The sequence below is a fragment of the Aptenodytes patagonicus genome, chromosome 1, assembly GCF_965638725.1.
Source record: "Aptenodytes patagonicus chromosome 1, bAptPat1.pri.cur, whole genome shotgun sequence".
NCBI lineage: Eukaryota > Metazoa > Chordata > Aves > Sphenisciformes > Spheniscidae > Aptenodytes > Aptenodytes patagonicus.
This window is the reverse complement of record NC_134949.1, coordinates 3,136,561-3,152,461: the sequence shown is the minus strand read 5'-3', so window position 1 is coordinate 3,152,461 and position 15,901 is coordinate 3,136,561. Positions and strand designations below refer to the sequence as shown.

Sequence of the window (15,901 nt, the reverse complement as noted above, 5' to 3'; positions counted from 1 at the left end):
CTTGTTGCTGAGCTGGTAGTCTCCCAAATATCCCTGCCTATGCCTTTTGCTATGAAACAGCAGCTTTCAGAATGGTTTTTTTTGCTTTCCAGGAGTTGCAAATAGGAAGGGAAAAAGAGAATTTGCATTGGACTTGTCCTTAGCAGGGAAGGAGTCAGCCTCTGGGTGATGTTTCTCCTCCTCCTCCCTCTCGCCCTGCTTTGGAGGGCATGTGCAAGAAGCAAATTGTTTGCTTGGTGACTTCTGCACGCCTCCTATTTTGAGATGTGCTATTTCAGTTTTAAGTTGTGGTGAATAACGAGATCGCTGTGGAGGAGAGGTCATAGAAAATGCCAGCTTGGGATCACTCAGTCCCAAGTTTTGGTTTTATATGAAAGATGAAGAGGTGAAAGTAATTAAAAGGAAGAAAATGGGCAAACTAGGTACTGATGTTAAACTTAAGACGCTCTTTATCCCAGAATACTGAAGAGGTAGTTATGTGAAATCTCATGCTTGTACCATGGATATTAGAAAATCTGCTGAATTGCAGGGGGAGGGAAATGCATTTGTCTGATGCTTGGATCCCTTCCTGTATCCTCTGTTGTTTTCAGTGTGTAACTTTTTTTTTTGTCAGTTCCAATGACAGGTTTCACTCAAAGGGCTACCATTGATCCAGAACTGAATGAAATCCATGTCTTGTCAGGGCTCAGTAAAGACAAGGAGAAGCGGGAAGAGAATGTAAGGAATTCCTTCTGGATTTATGACATTGTGAGGAACAGCTGGTAAGTCGATGAAAGGGGTGCTATTTCTAACATCTACACTGACTTTCTTTAGAAAGCAATCCTACATGATCCTGTCTCCCAGGTGACTCTCTAACCTCTTACAACCATGGAATGGTAATGTTGAAGACAACTGAGTTCCCCTTGAGGCACCTCTTTTTCCCATAGTCTTTAGAGGCACCATGGCAATAAGCCAAATGGGGGAGAGAAATCACGTGAGCTTCTTTTTTGGAGGGAGGTAGAGGGGTTGAGGGGAAGTAAGCCATTATAAGAAGTTTTTCCTGTAGGAAATGTTCAAGGCCAGGGTTCAGCATTAGTGCAGCAAATTCAGTCAAATATGAGTGGCTAATAACAGCGTACGTGGTACTAGCTATTAGAAACTCAGGAAACTGGTCTGCCGTATGAACGGTGATGGAGAAGTCTTCGTGCTAGATCTATCAGCTCTTTCCAGGCTGCATGCAGTGGTATTTCAGGTAGCTGCCAGAGCCAGTATTCTGAGAAGCTATATCCTTGTCTATTTGCTGTTTGGTATTTGGTAGTTGGTTGCCACTGCCCCTTTCCAGAGCTGGCAGCGTTTTTGTGTTCAAGGTCTTTTCTGATGTGGGGCCAATCACTTTGAAGGGTGTGAATGCTGTTTTTTAAAAATGGTGTTTCAGCTGGAAAAAACAAGTCTGCTTGGAAATCAGTGATTGAAATGCTAGCTTTGCTGAAGTTTCTGGCCTATAGCTCTACTGTGTCCAAGACGGTATACTCCATAATGAAAAATACTTCATGCTGACAGTTCCGCTAGCAAATAATGCAACATCTAAAGATACCTCCAATGCTCATGATACAAATTTTTCTAGAATTTTTTCCTGTTTGGCTTGTGATTGAGGACTGTGTTCAGCCAAGATGGCCTTCTCTGATTGTTGGATGTGTTTCTTTGTAGAGCTAAGAATGGGGATGGGGTAATAGAAGACAATATATAGAGAAGTAAGAAAATCTTTGGTGTTATATGCTAAGCAGTTCAAATTGACATCATTTGTACCTTATAGCCTTTCACTAGCTTTTTCTACTTCCTGTAGGTGATACTAATCATTACTTACTGCCTTGTATTTCAGGTCTTGTGTCTATAAAAATGACCAAGCAGCAAAAGAGAATCCAGGTAAAAGCCTTCAGGAAGAGGAACCCTGCCCAAGGTTTGCTCATCAACTGGTGTACGATGAGTTGCACAAGGTATGAGGGTCCAGATACATATACAGTGATTTTTTTCTTTTAGTCTTGCTGCTCTTCCGGTGTAGTTACTTCTTCAAAGATGGTACAATGAATATAGCTTTTTGTGTAGTGTTAATGTTTGGGTTAATGTGGTGGGTAACTTTCATATAACTTACTATCATCTTTTGAAATAAGGTGCTAAGCTACTTCTTATGTCAATGTGAAGTAGACATGATAGCTCCTAGATGAAATCAAAATGCAGACAATGGAATATACTAAACCTCTACAAAGTTGTCAAGCGGCTAGCTCCTAGTTGTTCTCGTACTTGAGAACACTTGAAGCTTCGTTCATTATCTTCAGGGGCTTAATCTCACAACCTGTTAGTTGTTAGTGACTAAATGGTCACAGATACTTACCAGCATTTCTAGGAGAAAGTGTGTTTGAATGAACTAATCACTGTTAAGAATCTGCTCGAACAGAAGTGCCTTACTTTGCCCCGCATGTCAGAAGCAACTGTCATTCTTTAGCACTGTCTGACTTTAATGGACACGTTCATGCTTAAATGTACCTAAAATTGTTTGTAGCGTGCATTACTGCTCAGTAAACTTAGGGCTTTGTGCATATTAACCAATAAAGCACAAACCCACGGATTAGGTTACCATAACTTCATTAACCTATGAATTTAAATTACCGTGACACACTTACTTAATCTTTCACGGATATTTTGCAATTAAAATAAACCTTCTCTAAATATTTTTTTAGTCTGAAACAGTCTGAACTGAAAAAGACAAATATGCTTTAGTCTTATCATTCCATGGGATGTTAATCAAATTTGAGAAACCCAACTAGCCCAAGAGTTTGGGGGTAAGGGGGTTTTTAAGGAGGAATAGGTATAACTTCTGTATGTGGAACTTGTATGGTTTGTCTTCATCATGGACATTGATGTTGGACAGTAAATACTGTTCTGCCTTTAACGGCTTAATTCTAAGTGTAAGGTACCATGAGATAGAGAGCAGTATTTTATAAGTTACTGTGAAGGTTGCTAAATCATGGCAGTTGCCCAGCTTTATCTGAAGAGCGGTTTGAGGTACTTGTTTTGAAGAGTCTTATTTTTAGAAACCTCTGTTCAAATGACCTTTCTAAACTCCTCTGATATAAATAAGGAGAGCCTACATCAGTGGGATGCAGAATACATTGTTTTGAGTGATTATTTTTAAAGCTGTGGAGAAAGGTAGCCTGTTGGACTTCTTGAACCTCAGTATTTGAAGACGCTTTGTGACATGTTTAATATCAACAGTGCAGAGTCTGAAATGCCAAGCGATGTGAAGAAGAAAAAAAGTGAAGAAATAAACAGTCCTTTTCTAACACTTCTACTGTTCTTGAGATTTGCCTCTCTCTAAGTCTAGCCTTGCATTTCAAAGGTGTTTTATCCTCAAATTATCAGAACGGCTGTTAAAAACTGCTTCATTTGAGCTACCTTGAACAAAAAAAAGCATTTCGCATATGGGTATATTTAGTATTTCCATGACTGGCATCTCAGGATTGCTAGGACTTTTTTTTTTGAAGACAATCACAGTAATGGTTGTGACTTCTGATTCTAAATAAGATTGGTGTTTTCTTCCTCAGTTATTCTTAGGATTACAGTTTTTGGCTTTTTGTTTTACTCTTTATTCAGTTAGCTCTTTCCTTTGTGCCCCAGGCAGTGTATTGAGTGTCTCACAGCTAGGCTGCTGTATTGAGGTGAGACAAATCTGCCCTTCCAGAGGCCATGGGAATATTTTTCTCCGCAAGTCAAATTAAGGCTCTGTAGAGTTTATGGGACATGTTGGGAACACAGGCCTGTTGGTCATCTCCCAAGATTATGCTGGGCTGGGCTTGTTGTCACTTTGAGCATCTTTAAGACTTTGCCAGTGGCCCTTGTCTTTGGGGAAGATAATGGTCTTCGCTGACTCAAGGAAAAGGCTGCTCGTCTGAACTGTGGTGCTTTAGTAGTGCAGCTTTACCAACAGTGCTCTGACTGGAGCCAGAGCATCAGTCTACAAAGTCGCTTTTTTCTGAGTCTTCCTTACAAGCATAAATGTTTCTTCTTCAAAGGAAATGTGTGATTGCTGGAGTCATCTCACAATTACATGGGTATAATCTGCTCATCCCCAAATTAGAGAAGGGCTTAATACAGGTGCCTTAATTTAGCCTCTCTTGTGACAACGAGAATTTGGAGTCTTTGAGGACAAGATTGGAGAAGAGATTGGTAATCCATTAGTTTGAGTATTGTTTGCAGCAAGTATTTTGACCAGGGCAACAAGAGTTGGCTCAGATCCTTCTTTTCTGCTCGTATCTTATGTAGTTAAGGATTTATCATGCTCATAGGTTTTTCCTGAAGAAAGGGATTGCATGGTTTGTGAATGTTTGTTTAGAAATATCTCAGGAATCTGCTAGAGGGAGGTTCTAACAGTGCAGCTTTTTTTATTATCTTAAAATGTAAGCAGTTTAAGAGAACTTTCTTCATCTCCTAGGGGACAAAGTAAGGCTAATAATAAGATGGAGCAGCTTGTCTAAAAGGCAGTGTTTTCTCCCTCCAGAATAAACCTCTCCAAAGATGCTGACATAGTAAATAGTCTTTGTTTAACGGATGTACACAAACAATCAACTTTTTGATCTGCTTCTCATTTGCTTAGGTTCATTACTTATTCGGAGGGAATCCTGGTAAGTCCTGCTCTCCAAAGATGAGATTAGATGATTTCTGGTCTCTGAAGCTCTGTCGACCTTCAAAGGAATACCTGCTAAGACACTGCAAATACCTCATAAGAAAGCACAGGTATAGAAACAAAAGATGTTTTGCAATTTTCTTTTCCAAAGTGTCTTTTTTTTAAGTTGCTAAAACTTGAATATCTTTTAAACTGTTTTGGGAAATGCCACTTCGTTGGTTATATGATGGTCTGCAGGTTTCTTGATTATTTTTAATTTTTTAAAAATTTAATAATAAAAAGCAGTGGGGCAGGGCTAAACTACAAAAATAACTTCATTCTGGTTTTACTATGTTTTTCTGAAACTAGAAAAATCTGGCTATTGTGTGGGGAGTCGTGGGGAATTTTTAGATTCCCTTTTCACTCTGCTGCTCATCAGCATGTGTTTTGGTACTGTCACCTCCCAAGGAAATGGAGTATGTTTCTGAAACACTGTGCTAGGAGATAGTAACAGCTCGCAAGGATGCTAATGAAGTCTGGGGGCTGGATTCCTTTCCACATCTGAGACTCAACCGTGGTGAGGTCATCAGAGTTTTCATTCAGATTCACTTGAAAGACCTCACTTACGCAGAATTCAGCTACACTGGGATGTTTCTTCCACTCTGGGTGTTTCAGAGCTGCCTTATATTTGCTATTTAGGGCAACAGCTTTTCAAAATCGAGCTTATGGTATTGCCTTAGGCAAGAAATTGCAGCAGCGAGATAGCCTTTCAAGACCCAGCAAGTTATTTGAAGCCAATAAATAACTCTTTCTGCATTCTTGGTGAGAACACTTTGTTATCGGGTTCTGCCAAGAGTTGCAGGTCATTTTTTACTGACTCACAATTGCTGTGGCTGGATGAGGCCTTTTGCAGATTAGCCATGCAATAGATGTGAATCCCTACAAGAACGAATAAAGGTCTTTAGTACTGGTCAGCCATAGCAGAGCCAAGCTGGCCAAGCATAGAGGAGCACGGTGCCACTTATTTAAGGTATTTCAGCTCTCTGGACCATGGCAATATCATCTAAGAAAATCTACGTGAACGTTTGGAAGAAATCACATTTAATTACCAAAATATTGTGTACGTCAGGTAACAGACATAGTCTTTGTGCTTTGCACACTGGCTCAACGACTTGCATCTTTAGACAATTTCAAAATTTGGGCTACGGGTGTCCACTACAGTATAAACAGCCAAGTAGGTGACCCAAATAGAAAATAACAATATGATTAAATCTATTCAGTGTGACTTCTTTCAGTTTGAGCTATACCCTGTTAAAGGTAACTGAAATATATTGTGAATAAAACATCTTGCATTCCTGTAAGGCAGTTGATACGAGGCAGTTAAGTAACTAAGAACACGGTTTTTAGGGTCCTCATCTCTGGAATCCGGAATTGTCACAGCTGTTTTCCTGGAGAGGCTTAATACTGTGTATTGGTGATTCAGAAGATGACAGAGTGCGATACTGCACTTGGCGGATAGGTGATGAGGAAAAAAAAAAGATAATTTTAAACTTCATCCTTTCTAGGCGTACGCACCCAATTCAGTGCTGCAGGGAAGTAGCTCTGCTCTCTGAGGATGCTGAGCCCAGAATCATTTTCTGAGGGCTATATTAACTTCAGGGAATTCACGGAAGTTACAGTTTCTGTTCGTTAAAAGAAAATGAGAAAATAATGGTGGTGGTGCACAGGATTTTTACGTACATGTGCTTTTTCCAAAGGTAGGATATTAAGGCGCAGTATTCATTGAATCCAGAGGTTTTCACCCCCATTGTCCCTTTTTCTGTTGTCTGGGAGAAGCAGGGAGCGTTCTCCATCCCTGTACTTCCAGTTACGCTTCTGCGCAGTCAGGAATTACATTCCTGACTCAATTACATTCCTGACTGGATATTACATATCCCTGGGACTGGAGGCTCAAGGCTTGCCTGTATCTGAACTGTGCTCCTCACATGAGGTGCTACTCATACCTTACTTTATTTGTGGAAAACAAACTGTACTAAATGTGTTATATTTATGTATTAAGAAGTTGCTGTACATATGCTTTTGACCATTTTTAGTAAGAGCGTAATACTTTGCCCTTGTAGCTCCCGTATACCCCCAAAAAACCGTCCTCTATGTTTGTCTGGCTTGAAAGCATGTACTCCAGCAAATATGAGGCCGAGCTGCCATTAACATGGTTTTATTTGGAAATATTTGGCTGAAAGTTCTGTTTGATAGGTTTTGCTCTTTGTAGAAACAGTAGTACTTAGTCCTGAAGGAAATGGTTGTGCTCATGTTTTCTGTCTCTTTGCAGGTTTGAAGAAAAAGCTCAGACTGACCCTCTTAGTGCACTGAAGTACCTGCAGAATGATTTGTATGTAACTGTGGATCACTCAGACCCTGAGGAGACAAAAGAGGTAGTGATGAACGACCTTTCTCTTACAAAGAAATGTAAACTGTGTTCTCACATGGAAGCTTTAAGCCTCTTAAACCTTGTTTTTATTCAGTTTTAAAAAGCTCTACAGGTGCATGACACTTTGCTATATCTTGTATTTCTCCACACTAAAGATCATACTGCTTTAGAAAGTCATTTTACAACTGCGGTTCCAGATAAAATAGCTTTTGTACTCATAATAGTGAAGACTAGGCCTTTGTTTTAATTCCAACGTACTGGTGTGTATTTTGGGAGCTTTAATTGAAATGTAAACTCTCTGAAATGTCACGAGTCTGTAGCTGGTTGTGTGGTAGAAAGTGAATAGAAACTCTTATTCACGCTGTCTTTTGGCTTGTCAATATTAAATTGCTCTGGGAGAAGGAAAGAGGTTTTTCTCTAGATGATAAGTATTTCTAGAAGTAAATTGTATATATCCATTGCTCGCTAACCTTAAACTCTTACTTCCTCTGCGTTTTGAATATTATCCAGTAGGCATGTTCTTTTATTTGTTCCAGGAATTTGCTCCTGTTTTGATTCCATTACTGCAGTACGTGTCACTTTACGAAAGGATTAAAGAAATAGTGAAAAGTGTCAGATAAGGTGGTTGATTTGACTCTGCCATTAATTTCCACATGGAACTTGGGGCAGCCAGCTGGATGCACAAGCATTCAACTCCTGACGGGTAGATGAGGAAGAGCGAGACCATGGTTCTTATTCTCTTCTTGCGTTAATGACTTTGGAAGTGGTTCGACAGTTCCTTTTATGAAACTGCGATAGGAGAATAGGTGCTGTTACTCCATGCTGAGTCTCTGGATTAAATCACTTAATCTGTTGGTTTTAACTCGTTACTTTAGATAAAGAAAAGATCATTATACAGGCACTAAAAGCTCTTGGGGAGGAATATCCTTCTTGCATATGCACAGTATAGAATTGTAGGGTTAGCAACATTACGAAAAGATATTTACTAATATAAGGATCTTGGAACTGATCACGTTTGTCATAAATTCTGGTTAGCCTTTTATAAACATCTGGTCCAATAAAACATTTAAGTGCTGTGCCTGTTAAGTTCTCTGTTAGATGGTTTGTCACTGGAATTGTCCCATATCAAGTACTTTCACATCTTTTCTAGCCATTTCTAGCATAGGAAAGACAAATAACAGATAATCCTGCTTTTCTTCAGCTGGAAAAGGAGATTTCTCCTATGCAGCATGCTTCAAGGGGGCTCAGCCCAATTATGCTCCGTCTTACCAGTGCAGTAGGACTTTCCTCTCCCTAACCGAACCTGTAATAACCTATAACATACAACCACCATTCTGATGCTCTCTTCTCCCCTTCTCCCTCCCACCCACAGTAAGACTGTGTCCTGTGTTCTCTGATCTCCCTTTTTCTCCATGTCATACCTGCGTGCTGGTAAGCCCCATCGTGCCGGTGAAGGCCGTGTCTCTCTTTGGCCAGTTACTCCTAAAGAGATCTTGCATCTCATGGCTGGCTGTGCCTTTTTATTGCTTGAACAGAAAACACTTGTGGTGTGATCAGCAAGCTCCCCTCCTTTTATTCTCACTACCTCCTGTCACCAGCAGACCAAAGGAACTGCCATAAAGGCTGCACATTGTGCACATCTGGCATCGGAAATCATTTCATATTCTACATTTGATATTCCCAGTTCAGTGTGTAGTATTTAAATTGTCCGCCTTGTAAGAATGAAGAATTTCCCTGACTGCATGGACTCCTCTGAGATTTTGGGGAAAAGTAGTAGCTTTATCATACAAGGTAGAAATAGAATAAAACATTTGAAAGAAAAAATAGCCCTTTTCACAGAGCATACTAATGTTCTGCAAGTTTAATGATCTAGTGTATAAGCTTAGGTAGGCTCAGTCCAACTGAGTGAATATATTGTGAATCCTTTCTCTGCAGGCCTGATGCCTGATCCAAACAAAATTCAGTAGCTTCTGTCCGTCGTGCTGGTCTGTCGGATCAACGCATAGTGCTCAGCAGAATTAAAGCTTCGGTTCCAGTGGTCTCCTAAAATAATTTAACAATTTCTGGGAGGCTTTTTTGTTTGTGGGTTGGGGTTTTTTTTGTTCTTTTTTGGTTGTTGTTTTTTTTCAAATTGTGTTGGTCAAAAAGCTTTAACTTCCAGAGCTTTTTACGCTGGAGCAGATCTGCCAGGTATATGGCATAGAGCCTGGTACTGCACTGGTACTGACTGGGTGTCTTTCCAGTTGACGTCAGTTTACCTTCTGGTTATCACATTGAGTTGGCTTTTTGCTCTGGCATTACATCTTCAAATAGCTCTTGTGCTTTCCAAAGGACTGACGCAGGCTTTTTGGATTCCATATCAAATTTCAACCACCCGTTTGATTGTGTATCTCAGCCCAGACACCTACATACTCTGTCTTTATTTGTAGTTGAGATCGTCTTGATTAATATCAAAGGCTGTATATCTGGTTTGCTCTGTGCCGGCTACAGCCATTGAATGTTGTAAGGCTTCTTAGTGCGGCAAATCTTAAGGGAATTGTTTTTTTCCCCTGTTCTTTTCGCTCTCTCTCGGGCAACTGTTAAAATTGGGAAGGACCAAGCTGAATAGGTTTATCACTGACGTTGTGCTATGGTTCTCTTAGACTAGTCTATACGGTTTCATGTTTTATGGATTGAGATATGGGTAGTGTTACATAATACTACAAGCAGAATTTCACTTTGAGGTAAGGCTTACTTGCTTTGTTATTACAAAGAATTACAAGAAAGTAATTACAAAAGTAATTTCTTCTAACTTTGTTAGGCAAGTCTCTTCAGCTGTTTTGAGTTGGATGCCAAAGAAAATAAACAGACTGTTCTTGAAACTTACTTTGTCGTTAGTAACCAATTTTGTTTAAAGTAGCATGAATGATTGACAGTAGGAACATACCCCCAGATTTTCGTTCCTTGGTTGTGAATTTTAGGGATGTTAATAGGATTATAGTTTTATTTTCTTTTTTATCATTCTAAAGCGAAGTAGATGCCTGCAAGTAACAGCTATCACACGGGTGCTTGTTTTAGTAGCCACAGGCTATATGCCAGCTCTGTCTCTGCTGTTGCCCACAGATGCAGATCCAGTTCCCTTTAACTGTGATTCTGCTTGAAATCGCTTAAACCTCTTCAGTTAGTTCAGTGTTTTCAGATCAGTGAATCTTTTTTTTACTGGCTGTGGATTAATAGTTCTGACACTGTATGTAAAGGAAGGTAGATCCCCAGAGCACATGGAAGTTTGTCCGTGTATTCTAGTTCACGGAGAGATTAAAGTTGTGTAAAAGACTGGCATTTGTTAGCATAAAAATTTCTGGTGACATGGGCGTTCTGTCATATATACACATAGATGTGCATTTGGTGGTAGCTTGGAAGTAGTGGCTTTTGAAGATAAAGGGATGGTCAAAATAGAAAAATCAAAATGAATTCCAAGTTTTGTATTTACATCAAGGAAAAAACAGGTGCTATTAAAGCACAAAACCATCAGTAGATCACATTGCAAGGCTAAAGGTGGTGTTCTTTGAACACTGGAGTAATCATACCCCAACGTTTGCAGCTGCTTAGTGGGCTATAGAAGAAATCAAGACAATACTAAAAATGGGCAGTGTTGCCCAAGTAAAGGAGATTAAGATGATTTTGTACATTGAGATTGAGACTCGGCTACTGGTGAAGCTCAATCCCATGATTGCTGTAAAACAGATACAAAGTGCAAGTAAAACTTGCTGTATGTTTTTCTTGGAGCATGGTAGGAGAAAGAGCAAGGACCTGGAGGCCAATTTGAGGCCGGACTAGCTTGTAGACTGAGGTTGGAGGCCCCTGTTCAAGGCTGCTTCATACTTTCCATTCTTAAGACCTTGTCTTTAATAAATTTGCCAGATAAAGCCATCAGGGCCCAAAAGTATTGTTTGAGTCTGCATTAGACTGATATTTCTGGGAAAATTGAAGCCCAAATGAGAAAAATAGTTCTAGGAAGGAGCTAAGAAAAGCATGCTTCTCTTCTTCGTGTCCTGCTGTGATTCTTTGTAAAGCCTCGGAGTCCGAGTGCTGCAGGAGCAGAGGCTTTGGAGCCAAGGAGCCTTTACAAAAACAGCATTCAGCCTTCCCAACTTCAGCTAGTGACGGCCACATCCTCAAAGAATTTGAGCCTTTCGTTGCTTCTTTGAGCCTACGCTACGAGGCACCATCCCAACAGAACTGGTCAAAGCTGAGAAACTGTTTTACGCTGTGATCTGAGCACTCGCCATACAGACATTATGGAGGAGGAATTATGTCTGATTCATACAACCTGCTGGGTATCCCAAACAGGAGTTACTCATTCCCCCTTAGTGTTAACCATTTCATTTGTGCAAAAGGCAGAGGCTTGCAGCAAATATAGGAAAACTTGCATGGGTTGCCACATGGGAGGATTGCTTTTTTGCTGTAGGTAGAAACCTCGATAAAGTACACACAACTGATAAAAGGACAATGTTGGAAACATGAAGGTCATAAGTTGGAATATGCCAGAATTAATACTCCCCATGTAGCCTTAATTTAGCCTCTCTCTGAATGTGGTGGTTGATATTGGTTAACCTTATATTGGTTAGCCATATATATAAAACTAATAAGCCAGGTCTATAACTAATATAGCCTTATATTAGTTAACCAGGTATATTTATCTCTAAGGAACCCCTGCCTCAGTTCAGAAGGTGGGTTGGATCTCTGAGAGAGAAGTTAATTTTATAACAAAGGGAACTGTTGTCTTTTGAATGGAGGCTTAATTTGGAGTGGATGAAGCCAGTGAGCCAGAGGGATTGTCAGAAGAAAATGGGTGGTGGTGTGATTAAAGCAGTTGGGTGCTTCTGCTGGATAATTGAATTCTGGTCCTGCCTCTGTAACAGAGTTGCTATGTGACGTTAAGCAAATGGTTTTTCCTAGATGGTCATTAATTGTGTCTTTAATTCTGGTGCCTGATGGGAGAGATCTGAGGTGTGATTTGCTTGAGGGCTTTGCTCTTCTGGCTGCAAGTGAATTCTGAAGATGCTGCATAATACTAAGTATTTTGAAAAATCAGATTCTGGTAGTTTCAAATAGGGGACCCAAAATTAATCAGAATTTTATGTGCTATGTGTTATGATAACAATTAATACGATAGAAGAACTGCTGAAGCAATAAATTCCTTCTTTAGAGCAGAGTTTGAACTTCATGAAGAAAATACTGCATTGGATATATGTCGTGAATGGTGTGTAGGAGACCCCGTCTTGAGAAAGCAGTAACTGTCCTATGCACTTGGGGAAAAAAAAGTCGGGGTCCTTTGGGAGAACATCATACTGTTAGCTGGCATTGTAATGCAAATGCAGAGTGAATCAGCTTAGGCTCAGTGCTGTCTGTAACTGATGTTCTTAATTTACATGCTTGACTTTTCTATCAGGAAGTGCTTTTTAAATGTGAGCTGATACATAAAATACAATTTCAAAACAAACAAACAACAAACCTCAAGGTTAACTGAAGTGTAGTGTCATCAGTGAAGGAGACAAATACTTCTTCCCCACAAAGCTGGAAAGAAACTCGTAGCCGTGAAAATCCATCATGCCTAGTGCAGATGAGGCTGGAATACTTGGCAGAGGGTCTTTTCAATGGATTTTTGGTCTCGGTTCAGCAAGTTACTAGCTGGATCCTGCTTATATGGTCTCTTAGTTGGGCATCCTGAGGCCCAGCCTCAAGCACAGCTTGCTTTCTGTTCACAGCAGGATGGCTGCTGGCGTTGCTGGGGGAGGAAAGGGAACCCCTCGAAGCCTGTGGCGTCTGCTTTGTCCCGGCGTAGCTGGCTTCACGTGCTACCAGGCAGTTGGCAGCAGGCCTGTAAGGCAATTGTGTGCGAGGGGAAGGTGGCCAGGACATGGCACTCGCAATCAGAAGCAGCACAGATTTCGCCACCCATTTTATTGGAACTTTTGGAGCTATTTATGCTCCAAAACAGATATTTATATCTGTTTAAATACGTTGCTGATGCGGAGCCAAGCAACTCTTACAAGTTATGCTAGCAGTGAAATACATGTGTAGCATTGCAATCCCTTTTGATTTCATATAACCAGAGCTCTCACTCAAGAGGGTGCTTAATCAACCTCTTCCCCCTGTTGTGCAGTGTGTCAATCCTGTATCTTTCTAACCTGTTCTTAAATACCTCCAGTGCTAGCTTCCCATTATAACCTCCCCAAAAGACTGCAACTTTATTCCAGCACACTATGGTCCTCCTTTTTTTTTTTTTTTTGATGTCATGTTGAAATTGATCTTGCTGGAGTATTTTTGTGGCTTCTTGCACTTAGTTGTAGACTTACCTTTTTGTAGCAGCCTTTACATTTGTGACTTTTTGCAGTTTCATCTTTGGATATTCTTCTGTGGAGGCTCTGCAACCCTGACTCCTTTGAACTTTCTTTATAGAGCTTGATTTTTCAGACCACTTGATTTTTTTTCTAGTGCTTTCCTCCTGTGTTGCTAATTGATACAGGGCATCCAAAAGTGGTTGCCTTGTTGTAGATGAGACTTACGAGCCTTGATTACAGCAGGAGTACTTGATTTATTTGAAGATCCTACTCCTTTTCATGCATTTTCTACGCATTTGTCATTTTTGCAATAGGATGATACTGATCTATTATAACTCCTAGATGCATTTTCACAGAGCCTATGTACCCTGACCTGTTTTGTATAGCTGTTTTTTCCTGTTTATGTTGATTTGCACTTGGCCCTAGTGAATTGCACCTTGATCCATCATTATAAGCTGGATGAAATGCAAAAAGTCTGAAGCCTGCCTGCTACCATGCTGGCAGTCTGTCTGAGCGTGGTGTAAGGTCTGTGGACTCAGCGAACGTGTCCTGTTCTGTCAAGCAGGTTGTCACTGAAAACCCAGAATGATGCTGACCCTGGGGCACAGATGAATCACTTCTGATTCATGGCTCCATTTTGATGTCAAACCATTGATGGCTACCCACAGTAAAGTTATTTGACCTGTTCGCTACTCCCTGTTAGCTTAACCTAGGTAATGCCTCAATAATTTGCCATAAATATCATATAAAAGCATCAGAAGTCCTATGAAAGTCAAAATGGACAATGTCTATTGCCAAGTCCCATCTGTAGGGCCTGCTGCCCTGTTGTAAAAGAAATCAGATTGATGTGATACAACTTGTTGCCAAATCCACATCGGCTGCTCGTCACCGTCTCCACTCCTAGATGCCTGCAAATTGTCTGTGTTCCCATTTTTTCTTGAAATTGAAATTAAACTGATGGATATGTAATTCCTGGCTGTTCTTCCCACTCCTTCCCTGAACATATTTGCTTCTCTTCTGTTTTTCCCCACCCCTTCTTTCCTTTGGGCTGTGTACTGTAAAGACACGCAGACAGGAGTCAAAAGATTACAAGCCTTTGAGGGATCGGCTAATTCTTTAAGGAAACATGACAAACCACTAAGCTTTGCTACAACATGGGTAACTGAAAACAGCAGCCGGGAGCAGAGGAAGACACTGTTCACTGTCTATCAGTGAGACATTAAGGGAGAATAAAACCGTGAATGTGTTACTTAAAACGTTTTTACTCATGATTTTGATGTTTCCAAGAACTTTTTTTTTCTTTTAGTTAAAAAGACATTGCCTTAAATTTGTGATATGAGCTTCTCTGGCAGTTCAGAAAGGTTGCTGCCATTTAAAGCTTTCTCTGTGTTCAAGAAGTTCATGCTGCACTGTAGCAGTTACCTTGTTTTCGTGCCATCGAATCCTTGCTCGCTGTGACTGTATCCTTGCTCGCTGTGACTATACCACAGTCATCCCTGGGAATGTTGTTGTGTGGAAGAGGCTCTACCTTCTGCACTGTGGTATCTGCCAGAGAGGCAAAAAAATATATATAAAAAATTAGGTTTTAGGGCTTTCAGTCAAATACCTTTCATTGTATCAACGCTGCTCTAATTCTAGGAAAAGCTATCCAGCTTGCTCTGCCAAGGTAACAAATTGTATTGCTCATAGGAAGGTGTCTGCTGCTGTTATTCATATGTATGGCACAGTAGTTCTAAGGATTGTGCAAAGAAAACCCAGCAACTCTAAAGCCACTTGGGCTTCTATGAATCTTTTGGGTTTTTTCCTGTGCAGTTAATAACACTTTTTTCTTTTTCTTTTTTTTTTTTTTTTGTCCCTCCACCTCCTCTTCTGCAGTTTCAGCTTCTTGCCTCAGCATTATTTAAGTCTGGTTCGGATTTCACCACTCTTGGTGAGTATTGTGTATCAGAAGAATTATATTAAGTATGTTCCCTCCGATAAAGATCATTACTATTAGTTTCTACTGTTTTTTTAATATCAAATGTTATAGTTCATATGAATATTGTAGGTCCTTTTCGGTTTGAATGTGCAAAGTGCCACTACTTAGGCATTTGAGAGATTATTTATAATGACCACTGTCCCAATGCCTCGAGCCCATATTTAAAACATCTGTCACCAGTGGTTATAAACCCATGCCTCCTGGGATCATTTTCTGTCTCTTATTACACCTGATGCTTCACTGTTACCCAAATAAACAGAAGCTTTGGTCAGAATAAAGCACCTCCTGTCATGTCACTTTGGAATCTCACAGCATGGCTACGGCTCTGTTTGCTGTGATAACTGCAATTCCTGGAGTAGTTTGGTTCGCTCTGTTCTTTGCAAAACTAGTTCTTTGGGCGGAACGTCAAGAGCAAAGAAAACAGTGGCATGTAGGGCTGGAAACAGGAGGTCTGAGCCAAAGCCATAATTTGTTTCACTATTCTGTCCAGTTAACTCTTTTAAACAGTTGAGACATTAATCCTGGGCAAGCTATAG

The 15,901-nt window shown here is 40.3% G+C and overlaps 1 protein-coding gene across 1 annotated transcript in view; it reads left to right on the top strand.

Moving 5' to 3' along the window:
• The window catches only part of MKLN1 (muskelin 1), a 107,107-nt gene that overhangs the window by 80,475 nt on the left and 10,731 nt on the right, over window positions 1-15,901 (top strand). The window contains exons 13-17 of the mRNA XM_076347428.1: window positions 614-761; window positions 1,859-1,973; window positions 4,628-4,767; window positions 6,966-7,068; window positions 15,263-15,317. Coding sequence (XP_076203543.1) covers window positions 614-761; window positions 1,859-1,973; window positions 4,628-4,767; window positions 6,966-7,068; window positions 15,263-15,317 — 561 coding nt within the window. The remainder of the gene's footprint in view (window positions 1-613; window positions 762-1,858; window positions 1,974-4,627; window positions 4,768-6,965; window positions 7,069-15,262; window positions 15,318-15,901) is intronic.